Here is a 13,437-nt window from a genome sequence, read left to right on the forward strand (position 1 = left end):
TAGTCAACGCGGGCTATGATGGCTACAAAGCTAAAATTGCAAACCAGGATGAAATACGTGTAGTTCCGAACACTCGTCCTACGGTGGGAAACACGTAAAGACGCAACACGTTCAGCCTGTGTGCTCGTGTTGCTGTGTGGTTTGCATGTGCTGTCCTCTTTATAGGCGGCATTTACCGAATGGGGGGTAAGGGGGGCTGGTATCGCGTGATTAAACCTTCTACCATCTCAAATCAGGGCAAGGCTCGCCCACCCGACACCCCTAGAGTTGGTTGTGAACGTCTGCCCAACAATTGCTGAACTTTCCAGGAGCCTAACACAAGCCTAGCAGGTAGGGGCTTAGTAAAAGGAGCGGGGCAGGACAGAAATACTGAAATCTGCGTTTTTCTTCCCGTTGCAGTTTTGTAAACATCAACAAATGATGAAACCTTCCACGGCAGAGACGCTTCATAAAGGAAGGATGTTGTGGATAATTCTTCTAAGCACAATTGCTCTAGCATGGACTACACCAATTCCCTTGATAGAGGACTCGGAGGAACTCGATGAGCCCTGCTTTGATCCATGTTACTGTGAAGTGAAGGAGAGCCTTTTCCATATACATTGTGACAACAAAGGATTTATAAATATTAGTCAGATAACAGAGTCGTGGTCGAGACCTTTTAAACTTTATCTGCAGAGGAATTCCATGAGGAAATTGTACACCAACAGTTTTCTTCACTTGAACAATGCTGTGTCTATTAACCTTGGGAACAATGCACTGCAGGACATTCAGACGGGGGCTTTTAACGGGCTCCGAGTTCTGAAGAGGTTGTATTTGCACGAAAACAAATTGGACATTTTCCGAAACGACACTTTCCTGGGTTTGGAAAGTCTGGAATATCTGCAGGCAGATTACAATGTCATTAAGCGGATTGAAAGCGGGGCGTTTCGAAACCTGAGTAAATTGAGGGTCCTTATCCTAAATGACAATCTTATCCCCATGCTTCCCACCAACTTATTTAAGTCCGTGTCCTTAACCCACTTGGACTTGCGCGGGAACCGGCTAAAAGTCCTTTCGTACCGCGGGATGTTGGACCATATTGGCAGGAGCCTGATGGAGATCCAGCTGGAGGAGAACCCGTGGAACTGCACGTGTGAGATCGTGCAGCTGAAGAGCTGGCTGGAGCGCATCCCCTACACCGCCCTGGTGGGGGACATCACCTGCGAGACCCCCTTCCACTTCCACGGGAAGGACCTGCGGGAAATCAAAAGAAGTAAGCTCTGTCCCATGCTGTCCGACTCCGAGGTGGAAGCCAGCCTGGGCATCCCTCAGCTGTCGTCCAGCAAGGAGAACGCGTGGCCTACGAAGCCTTCCTCCATGCTGTCCTCCTTCCATTTCACCGCTTCCTCTGTTGAGTACAAAACGTCCAATAAGCAGCCCAAACCCACCAAGCAGCCCAGGGCGCCCCGGCCTCCCCCGACATCCCGCGGGCTGTACCCCGGGCCCAACCAACCGCCCGTGGCTGCCTACCAGACCCGGCCCCCCATCCCCATCATCTGCCCCACCGGGTGCTCTTGCAGTTTGCACATCAACGACCTGGGCCTGACGGTCAACTGCAAGGAGCGAGGGTTTCACAACATCTCCGAGCTCCTGCCCAGGCCCTTGAACGCCAAGAAGCTGTACCTGAGCGGGAATTTGATCCAGAAAATCTACCGCTCCGATTTCTGGAATTTTTCCTCCTTGGATCTCTTACACCTGGGGAACAACCGCATCTCCTACGTGCAGGACGGGGCTTTTATCAACCTGCCGAATCTCAAGAGCCTGTACCTGAACGGCAACGACATCGAGCGGCTCACCCCGGGCATGTTCCGGGGCCTGCAGAGTTTGCATTACCTGTACTTCGAGTACAACCTGATCAGGGAAATCCAGCCGGCGGCCTTCAGCCTCATGCCCAACCTGAAGCTGCTCTTCCTCAACGACAACTTGCTCCGCACCCTGCCCACCGACGCCTTCGCCGGCACCTCCCTGGCCCGCCTCAACCTGCGCAACAACCACTTCTTGGCGCTGCCGGTGGCCGGGGTGCTGGAGCACCTCCACGCCATCGTCCAGATCGACCTGAAGCTCAACCCTTGGGACTGCACCTGCGAGCTGGTGCCGCTCAAGCAGTGGCTGGAGGCGCTCAGCTCCGTCAGCGTGGTGGGCGAGGTGCTGTGCGCCAGCCCCGAGCGCCTGGCCCGCCGCGACCTGCGCGCCCTGGAGCTGGCGGCCCTCTGCCCCGCCGCCCTGCGCCCCGCCGCCGCCGCCGCCGCCGCCGCCTCGCCCCCCGCCGCCCCTCCGCCGCCCTCCGCCACCGGCGCGGCCGCCTACGAGCTGCCGCCGGCCGCCGCCGCCGTGCCGCTCTCCGTCCTCATCCTCAGCCTCCTCGTCCTCTTCTTCTCCGCCGTGCTGGTCGCCGCCGGGCTCTTCGCCTTCGTGCTGCGCCGTCGCCGGCGGAAGCTGCCCTTCCGCGGCCCGCGGGCGGAGGCGGCCGACCTGGGCGGCGTGCCGCTGCGCTGCCCGCGGCTCTTCGAGGAGGGCGGCGGCGGCGGCGGCCCCGGTGGCGGCGGCGGGGGGGAGCGCTCCCCGGAGAAGGCGCCCCCGGCGGGCCACGTCTACGACTACATCCCGCACCCGGTGACCCAGATGTGCAACAACCCCATCTACAAGCCGCGGGAGGAGGAGGAGGCGGCGGGCGGCGGCGGCGGCGGGGAGGCGGCGGAGCTGCTGCGGGGCGGCGGCGAGCGCTTCGCCCACGCCGCCGCCGCCGCCGCCGCCGCCGCGCAGGAGCCGGGCACCAACTACCGCACCTTGCTGGAGAAGGAGCAGGAGTGGAGCCTGGCCGTGTCCAGCTCGCAGCTCAACACCATCGTCGCCGTCCACCCTCAGCACCCCGCGGGCGGCGGGCTGGCGGCGGGCGGCGGCGGGCTCGGGGGGGCGGCGGCGGCGGCGGCGGCGGCGGCGGGAGCCCCGCGGGACCGCGACCGCCCGCCGCCCTGCGCCGTGGGCTTCGTGGACTGCCTGTACGGCACCGTGCCCAAGCTGAAGGAACTGCACGTCCACCCCCCTGGCATGCAATACCCGGACCTCCAGCAGGACGCCAGGCTCAAAGAAACCCTTCTCTTCGCGGCCGGCAAGGGCTTCTCAGACCACCAAACCCCCACAAGCGAATACCTCGAGTTAAGGGCCAAACTCCAAACCAAGCCGGATTACCTCGAAGTCCTGGAGAAGACCACGTACCGGTTCTGACCGCCGCCCCGCCGCCCGCCCCGGCACCGCCGCATGCGAGTAGAGGATACAGCTGTGTGCTCTCCCCCGCCAGATGTGCGCGCTGCGGGGAAGGGCCGTTCTCAGATCATTAATCGATGAAGTGCCTTCGCAGACTTTTGCCAGCAGATGTTAATCAATCATTATTTTTTATACTGAAACTGAGACTTTGACTGTGCCATGTCTAAGGTATATTATTATTATTATTATTATTATCATTATCGGGGATCTTTGTACTGATCCTGATTAAGTAAATTCTATGTGTGTCTCTCTCTCTTTTTTTCTTTTTTTTCCCCCCCTCCTTTTCCTTTTGTTTTCTTTATTGTTGGCTTTTCTTTTCCGTTGCAGTAAACTTCCTTTATATTTTCCCTTGGAGGGGAGGGGGAGGGAAGATGGCATTTTGTGGCTTGCTTTCTTCTTGCCCATCATGGCACAGATTCTGTACATTTATTTAAAAAAAAAAAATGCAAGGAAGCAAACGAGCGCAGTTTGCTGCATGCCTGGAAACTGCAAGAGGGAAGGGAGGGGAGGGTCTTGCTCGAATGTCTCACTCTTGTCTCTCTCCCTCCCTCGCACGCACACTCACCCTCACCCGCACCGCCACCCCCGCCCCCAGCCCGGCCCCTCCGCGCAGCGCCCGCCGCCGCGCAGGGCGGGAGCGGGGTCCCGCTGGCCGCGGAGGGGAATCCCGTGGGCTGGGGGAAGCCACCCGGAGCCGAGCAGCCCAAAGGATGTACCAACGTGGCGCCCACACTTAGGGGATGCTCAGTGACACTCCGTCATGACGCCATGGGTTTTTGGAGGACATCCGCACTTTCCTCATAAAAGCAACATGCAAATATACAGAAAAAGAAAAAAAAAAAAAAAGCTACTGGGCACCTATCACTAACAGCTTTGTAGGAAGCACTTTTAATGTTTTCTCTCATACACACATACACACACACGCACACACACACACACACAAAGGTACAACAATGTGCATATATTTATTCTGTAATTTCAAGTGAATATAAATTGTAAAGGTAATGTTTAATCATTGTACAGTGATGCGTCTGGTATAGCTTTCCTAATAAAACGTTTTGAAAAAAATGCATATATATATATATACACCCATATATATATATATATATAAGAATACAAAGCTTGAACCTGAAACTTCAGCTTCCCCCTACTGAGATTTCCTTCCCCACCTTAACCTTGAAAGCTGTTTTATGAATAACAGTTCAATGCACTGTGATGTTAACAGAGGAAAAACCCTGTACAGCTTCTCTTGCCAAGATACCACCCGAGACTTTGAAAAATCCGGTGTACAATCTGTATTCCCACGGTGCACGGTACTTCTGGCCGCTCCCGGGGGTTTAAAAATAGGCAGCAAAATCGAGGCCGGTCCTGGCGGGGGGTTTCTCGCCGGAGCCCCGGCCTTCTGCCCGCCGGGAGCAGCGGGAGGCACTGCTGTGGGGGTTTCCCGTGTTCGCAGTCGCAGTAAATGCGAAGTGAGCAGTCAGAGGGGGGTGGGAGGGGGAAATTGAAGCGCCTTTCCGTTTTGGAAAAGGGTGAGCTGGAAAAGGAGCCCAACGGTTTCAATCACCCGGCCCTCCTCCGCGCTCCTGCTGCCCCGGCGCGGCCCTTTGCTCGCCGCTAAACCGGAGCGAGACCAAAGACGATCGGATTTCCCTTCCCGGGAAGGTCCCGGTTGGTATCTTGGCCCCGTTGGTATCTTGGCCCCCGGCGGTGTCTCGGCCCCGGGCCGGGCCGGGCCGGCGAGCGGCTGCGCGCGGCCGCCAGGTGGCGCCGCAGCTCCAGCGCTGGCGGCTGCGGCGCGGCGGAGCGGGAGCGCGGGGAGCCCCGGCCCCTCCCGGCCCTCCCGGCCCCGCTCCGGCCCTCCCGGCCCCTCCCGGCCCCTCCCGGCCCCGCTCCGGCCCTCCCGGCCCCTCCCGGCCCCTCCCGGCCCCGCTCCGGCCCTCCCGGCCCCTCCCGGCCCCTCCCGGCCCCTCCCGGCCCCGCTCCGGCCCTCCCGGCCCCTCCCGCCCCTCCCGGCCCCGCTCCGGCCGCGGCCCCGCCCGCCCCGCTGAATGTACCCCCCGGGCGCCTTATACCGGGGCAGGCGGGGCCGCCAAGGGGAGAGCCCGTAGCCGGGCGCCTGTGTCGCCGAGACACTGCCCTAAACACCTTCAAATACAGAGTTTTATACAGAAAGAGCAAATATGTCTATAAATATCATTTGTCTTAACGGAACAGCGGTAACGGTGATTTATCCAGGTGAACTGCGATTACTTTTCCCCCCCCCCGCGTTGAAGAGGTATTCCCCCAGGGCATTTCTTCTGGTTGTCCTTAGGGGACTAAGGATCTCTGTCACCTCTCTGGAGCGGGGCAGAGGCTGTTGTAGCACACAGCGTGGTGTCACCTCCGACCCCGCTATCCTTCCTTCCTCTTGGGGAACAACTTGATTTCACCCAGCACAACGCATTTTAATGGAGATAAACCCATGAATACTTGTTTTCACCCCAAGTGTCGCTCTTTATAGCTTCAGCGAGTACGCTTATTGCAGGCTTTTTTTGTCAGTCTGTCTTGGAGAGGCGTCTGGGTGCGACAGAAGTGATTTCCTGAGCCTTGGTAGTAGCTGTATGTGTTTTGAGATGGAGGGACAGCTCCAAATGTCTGTAAACTTAGCATCAGCTCCATATTATTGGTAAAAATATTACGCATTTGAAGTTCCCAGATCCCTCTGTTGAGTTGATAGTGTTTTATTACTACTGCCTTCAGCTCTGATCTGTTGGGGTTTGTTCATTTCGGGTTTTTAATGGATAGTAGAAGAGCATGCACGTGTTAAAAGTAATAAACATCAAAGTGCAAAGGCCAGATCCTTCTTATCATAATCATAATAATTACATTGATAAGTCTACATGCAAGTAACGCGTGGAGCTATATAAATCAGGTTAAAGTACAAGCCCTAGTGAGAGTGGTGCTGTATACATTTGGCAATGTCATCAAAACCCCAAGTGTTCATAGTTGTATCCAAATATAGTAAAGCCAGTTGCAAATAACGTTTATATTTTAATTAAACTGCAGAAAGGCAAGAGCATTTCAACACAACTATAGGTAGCAATCTCACCCGTGAATGGTGAGGAAATCTATTTATTCAGTGGAAATGAATTTGTTCTATGAGAATGGAATTTTGTATTAAAAGCGATAATTTTTGGCTTACATTGAGTTCTTTTTCTTTCCTTGTGTAGGAAACTTCCTCTTCCTTGTGTACTGGAATCATTTGGGGATGATTCACTCTGGAAGTGTTGACAATATTTAACTGTGAGATCTAATGTGTGTTATGATGACTTCTGTTTTGCTGTTTCTTTGCGTTGAGCTGAGGCTGAGTGGGTGGCAGCACTACTTTCCACTGCAGGAAACAAAGGTGGATCCATCATCTCTGATCTGTGATGGGTGACTCTTTACATGCTTCAACCTGCGTTACTCCTAATTAATAGGGAGTATTAATCATAATTATATCATTATCAGTAGTATTATCGCTAGCATTAATAATATTAGGAAGCAATCAAATAAAGTCAAATGACCTGCATTTACACTGGAGCTGTTTGATGGGATACTATTTTAAATAAATAAATACTTTTTTAGCTTATTTCATTATTGTACAACAAGTAGCTGGTATCGGCTTCAGCAGTTCAGCTTGTGGTGGTGCTCAGAATCTGGCAGTGAACTTTCATCATGTGTTTGTTTTATTCACTCATTGATTATATTGAAATTCTTCCTACAGGAGGAAAAGAGAAAAAGGCCAGGTAAGTCCCAGTCATAGCCGATAATGAAAATAGAAAAATAGAAAGGATAATAATGGTGCTTAATTATCAATGTTCTTTCATATTTCCTGGATATTGTCATTGATGTCACCATCATACTCTACCTGGGTTAAAAGATTTGTTTGAGACTTGGAAATTGCTTCATGGATCTCTTGACTGTATCAACAGTGAGAGAGAGATGTTAAGTTTTATGGTATGAATAATAATCTGACTTCTGGAAAGCGAACCATCTCCGAATGCCTGTCGCAGCAAGCCAGGACCCGCACTGCTCTAGTTAGGTGAATATTCCAGACAGGTCATTTATTACGAGATTCAGTGGCCTTGAGTTAAGCTGTGGTAGCTCAAGATTTTGTCAGAGACCTTTCCAAACAAAACTACTTTTGAGCATGTCATTACAGCTGATCTGCTTTTAAGCTAGAAATGTGCAGTTATGGTCAACTTTTGTTCTCTGCTATAAACTTTTACAGCAACAGGAGAGAAAGGTCTCTACAAAATGTCAATATGCAACGCTCTACGTTTTGGAAATACTAATGTGTGCAAGCAGTAACTCATGAGTGCTATGCTACTTCTACTTTGTTCAGGTATCTACTTCACGTGAACTGTTCACATGAATAAGACACGATGAATTGGCTTTAGGTGTAACAGAAATGTTCACGTGAAACAAGTGTACAGAATTTGGCTGTAAGTTTGGAAGTTCATCGCTTAGCTACATTACTCAACCAAAGAGTACGGCTTCTGGCAATGCTCCAGCCACTTAGGTGTGAACTCGTTCCAGAATTGCACTTCTTCCAAAGGCATTTGCTTTTACAGCATGGATTTATGTACACTCGGAAATCAGGCTGCTGCGCATTGCATATTCTGATTTTCTGAGTTTGCCAAGACTTGATTCTAAGTCCAACTTCCTTGTAACGGAGTTTCACAGTGAATTTAGGTCTGGGTTATACAGTACAACGCAGTTGTTTCCATGGAAGAAATGTTGAGTAAATTCACCCAATATGTAGTTTCACAACTTCTTCACACTAACAACAGCTCTTTGTACAAAAACATGCTATTTTTCATACTTTGTAATGCTGATGTGAGTGGAAAAACATCTTTTTTCCCACTTCTTGAAAAATTTCTGGTTTATTCTGGCAAATGCAGCTATGCCCCATTTCGAAGCCTGTTCGAGCTAGTACAAGTGGAATGCGCTTGGAACAAACCCTGGTGTGGGTACGGACTGGAGGCCTAATTCTGCTCTCTTGAAGCCGATGCTGAAATACCACATTACTGCTCAGTTTTAGTCAACAGACTCGAATGAAGAGCAAAGTGTGATCTCAGAAAATTACAACATACATTAAGTGGATTCAAGTATTCCGAGACAAGTACTCCACGTGACTATTTCAGAATAAAATGAGTAACAGTACAGAGAAAATGCTATCGCTATCAATTTAGTAATTTTTCTGATTGACATCGTTCACAAATGAACCGAGCAATCTTAGCGCTTTTGATTTTAAAATAAGAGCATTCGCATAAAGACAAATATGAGTGTGCCTCAGCAGATTCAAGAAATGTGGAAATTGGTATCAGAGTTTAGACCCAATGTCAAAGGTATCTAGTGAACAAGATTGTTAATGTAAAAATTGCCAATTATTTGGAAACACTTTATTAGTATTATCTTTTTCTTTAAAAGCAAGAATATTAACAGGCACTGACAATTGTGTCACATATGATTTTTTTAAATGTCTTTTGCCTGATCCTTATAGTTTCCCACTTCTAAAATCACCTACTTGTATTTTCATTTTCGTTCAGGTTGTTGGAGGAGTTGCGGGGGTTGCTGGTGAAAGCATTAGCTTTGCTACACGTGGTGTTCCCCAGAAGGCTGCTGGGGTGAAACTTGTAGGACACCGTTGGTCGCTGTGAAAGTATTTGGAAACACTCCCTTGTGGTGGTGTTTTCTCTATTAAATTGGTTGATATTGTGGTGATTTTCAGAACAGTGTCAGATGGCTCATTTTTGTGGAAAAATGACAGGAGGAGGCTCAAAGGAACGGAGCCACTGACATTGCTGTAGGAATTCCCTGTCCCACAGTCATACTGGGTAGTCTCTGTAGAGTCGATATTGCATCAGTCTTTATATTTTTGAACGTTAAGGATGTTAATCTTAAGTGTGGGGTTATTTTTAGACATTATGAAGATGTATGTATATGCAATATTAAGATGTTGGGTGCCTTAAAAAGAATAATGGAGGGCATAGCACAATATAAACTATGAATAACTCAGTCATATGTTATATGCTGAATCTTTAATGTCCATTTACTTTTTCTAACATCTTTATTTTTCTAACATCTTTATTTTTCTACTAGAATTTTCTAAATGTCTCAAGAATATCCTGTATATTCTATGAATTCTGAAGAAATATTTTAGCTTACCCAAGGGTTGAATCTCTCTGTATTTGGGAATTCAAACAGATACCACTAAGTGTGGAGGAATATTCCTGTCCATGGCATGCGGCATGGCAGTTTGGCATGTTGTTGTAGCACTGTGCCAGTAAGGGAGGTTCTCTGTAACGAAGAGATTTTGCAGTAGGGCTTGAATGATTTCAAGCAGGAGTTCCTGAATTGTAAGAAATCACTATCGGACTGGCATAGACCTGAGACGTGCAGCTGCTTCTGATGGCACTGCCATCCCGTCTGCTGATGGTGGGACCTGGCACCATTGCCGGTGGGGTCTCCTGTAACAGTAATCCTAAAAAATAAAAAACAACAGCAAAAAAATACTCCAGAAGAAAGGCTTAGAGTCTTTGTCCTACAGGGAGTGTTTTGTCTGAAATTAATGACTTTGCCCCAAATGTTAACATGGCATCAGTATGATGATTATGGGAAAATGTTTTTTTCTTGTTTTCCTCAGCTTTACTTTGCTTTTCTGGAGACAGTAGCTGGTTTACATGGTAAAGAACTGTAGGAATGTAACTGTTAATATTTTTTCAGACCATACTTGTTCAAAATGAAGTCGGTTTATCACAACAGTAACTGTCCTAAACTGAGATGGGTTTTCTAGAAAGCCACGTAAACCTTTGGTTTTGTACTTGGTCTCTAAGTTATTACATGTGTGTATATATTTATAATGGCCATTATCTTGGACTGAAGTCTGTCGTTGAACTTTGGAGGCTTTGGCTGTGGAAATCAAGGCTATCTAATGGGTGGGGTTTTTGTTCCGTGATTGCTTGGTTTGATTTTATTCAGAGTATGACTGGAGAGAGGAAAAAATTGCAGTTTGAAAATTCTCATCAAACAATACTTTTTAATACGACTTTCAAATGTAATTCTTCCTTTTCTTTTCTTTGGAGAATGAAGGAGCTCTGCTCAAAGGAGCATAGGAATTTGCACGCAGGCTTAGAGTTGAAATGTGTTCACTCTGCCACGTCCTCTCATTCCTGAGAGTGCCCAAGACTCAAAGGAAGATGTAAGAAATTCCCATTAGTGAGATTACAGGGTCAGATGTGGCCAGCTAATCTCCTCCACTATTAGCTCTCACCCTGAGCAATCAGGTACCTGGGGTCCTGCACCACTGGAGGTACCGGTCCTGCATCCACAAGGAGTGCTGAGCACTTAGAAAAATCATGTTGTAGTGCTTCTGTGAAAGACGAACTTTAAAAAACTGGACGTCGGTAATGGATGCTGGCCATTTAAAAGTCTGTCTCTGTGTTCTTTAGGAAACTCATCCAGAGTTTCTCTGGTGCTGTTAAACTGCCATGCAAGGGCACATCTGATCAGTCTTCATAAAAGCACTGCTGAAAAAGATGCGTAGCTAATGCATTCTTCTTAATTAGAGAGCATAATTTCTTGTGCATCACTTCTGTTATGTTTTCTTGCAGTGACCCAAAAACCTGGCTGCTTTGGAAAGTGAATAGTATTGGCAAGCAAAGAAATATGGCAAGTAAAGGTATTTTTTAGATCCAGTTTATGTTAGCGTTTTCTTCAAAGAAAGGGCAAGTCATAGCTATTAGCTCCTTGTTCTGCAGCCCTCCCTGAGAATAAGTAAAGGCACTGATTAAGGCAAAGAGTCAGTCATCGTTCAATCCATGCTTGATTCTTCCCTTCGGTTTTAAACCAACTAAGTAAGAAATGTGGATTTATCTAATTCATATGTGTGTGTGTATATATATATATACACACACTCCTCCTGTGAGTAATGAGGGGCCATGATACTACAACCAGCAATGCTGATGGAAGGAATGGCTTTGGCGTTGCTGGGAGATGGGTTAAGTTGTGACGAGTGGGAACTGCGAAGGCTAACAATGCGAACGGCACCTCAAAGTCAATCGTCTCGCTGGGTTAGAGACAGTCAATAACAACACGCAATTCTTGTTGAAACCTCTCTTTTTAGAGCAGGAAAACAAATATCTCACAGAATCCCATTTTTCCTGCATTTGGCCCAAGCTCTCAGGCAGCCTCCAGCTTGTTGGCATTCTCAACATTGCTTTTACCTATCTGCATGCACAGACATTCATTTGGCTGACAATAAGTTTTAACACTTTGGTTTTGCACATTGAACATGTGCATGAAATGGAGACCAGTTGAAAATATGGTTATCTTTGTTGGGTTTTTCTATAGAGTGGTGTTTTGTACCTCAAGACTTCATTCTGTAAGAGGTATCGACTGGATTGCCTACCTGTAACTCAGCTTTGTAAGCAGCCTCCCGAGGTTAGCCGTGGTGGTATTACATGCCTTGTGCTTTGCCAGGCCCTACAAGCCAGCCAAAGTCTGTTAAAGCCTTCAGAGCACAAAACACTGATAAGATGGATCTCTAACAGGTATGCATCAGGGATAAAGCGGAGATGTTCCATTTGCAATAACCTAAAATTAGTTGCTGTTAACTCAAAGCAGCAACAACTGCCTAATGTATGTAATAGAAATGCTGAGACTAAGTATGTACAGTATATACATATATACTGTGTGTATATATATGTGTATACATGTATGTGCTGGCATGTTGAAGTGTAGAAGCTGATTTTTGGAAAGTTCTGGGAGATTCAGTTATATGGCTTGCTTTGGACTGTTATTAAAAATATGGGCATTTTGGTTATGGAGCTAAGAATAGATACATTAAGACCTACATTCTCAATGTAGGTCAGTGGAGGCACTTCTCAGACATATTAGCATTTTGGACACTTAATCTTAGCAGCATATTGCATCTCCTAGAATAGGTTAGTAGAGGCAATGCAGGAGAAATTGCTGCATCTCAAGTCATTCAGAAAGGTTGCCAAGTTTCTCAGGAACCAGGATGGCAGAATAATGAGTATTATATTTAATTCAGGATGGAAAGGCAACTGTGGGGAGTTCAGCAGAGGCAACTCAGATCATCTTGGCTCTGTGGGGGAGGGAGAATTTATAACTATAGCTAGCTAAAAAGAAGCAAGCTGTGTGTGTATTTGTGTGTGTGTGTGTGTATATATGTATATACAAATCTGTGTATGTGTATATAACACTGTGTGTATATATGTATGTATGTATATGCCTATAATGTATAATATGTGTATCTATACATATGTATACATTTATATAAATTTATATTTCTCTATATAAATATTCATGCAACTATGGGTAATAATATTTCAACAGTGTGTCCTTTTCTTTAAAACCCAACAAAAAGCTGCTTCCATTAATATCATGTTGGCACAAATGTCTTAAGTTGTCTTTTCTGTGTAGAAAGGAGTGTTGCTTCGTGGTTGAGCACAAGCCTGGAAAGTTTTTACTGTTCCAGAGGACTGCGAGTAAGTCATTAGCTGCTCCACAGCTGTTCTACATTTGTGAAAGAAACTGGTAGCCAAAATGTCTCAGGGCTGGTTTTAAAGGCAAAGGAAGGTGGTTCTTGACTGTGCTTTGGAAATCTCTGTTACGCTCACAGAGTTTTGATGGTGAAATAGCCGCACTAGTAATTATTCTGGTTGCTGTTAACGTCCCAGCTGATGCTAACGGCTTCTGAACAGAGGAAAAAAAGATTAATTTCCCACTCCAGCATAAGTTATCTGAAGTCTGATTACTTTGACTCAGTGATGTATGGATTTCCATTTAGGGTTAGGATGTTAGGCTGTAAATCAAGAATCTTAGCTCAGTGAACGTCTAGTTCAGGATGTGTCTTTTATGTTACAATTGATTTTAAATAATTTCGCTTCATCATCAGAACAAGCTATACCTTAATTTATGATAAGCTGAAAGAATTTCTCAGCTGGAAACCCATTCGTATCAGGGTGAATTTTGCACTTGATTTCAGTGGGGTTGAATCAGATCCAAGTGTTTCATTAAGCGCTGACATTAAAACAATCTTGTAGTTGTGCAACCATTAACTAAAATTGTAATTTTGTAATA

At 47.3% G+C, this 13,437-nt stretch overlaps 1 protein-coding gene across 1 annotated transcript; it reads left to right on the forward strand.

Annotated features, from left to right (window-relative positions):
* The first annotated feature begins 417 nt into the window (after window positions 1-417).
* Window positions 418-3,264, forward strand: SLITRK3 (SLIT and NTRK like family member 3). The gene has a single exon (XM_009808227.2). The coding sequence runs from the start codon at window positions 418-420 to the stop codon at window positions 3,262-3,264; it is 2,847 nt and encodes a 948-aa protein (XP_009806529.2).
* Window positions 3,265-13,437: the final 10,173 nt, after the last annotated feature.

Source organism: Gavia stellata, chromosome 11, assembly GCF_030936135.1.
Source record: "Gavia stellata isolate bGavSte3 chromosome 11, bGavSte3.hap2, whole genome shotgun sequence".
Taxonomy (NCBI): domain Eukaryota; kingdom Metazoa; phylum Chordata; class Aves; order Gaviiformes; family Gaviidae; genus Gavia; species Gavia stellata.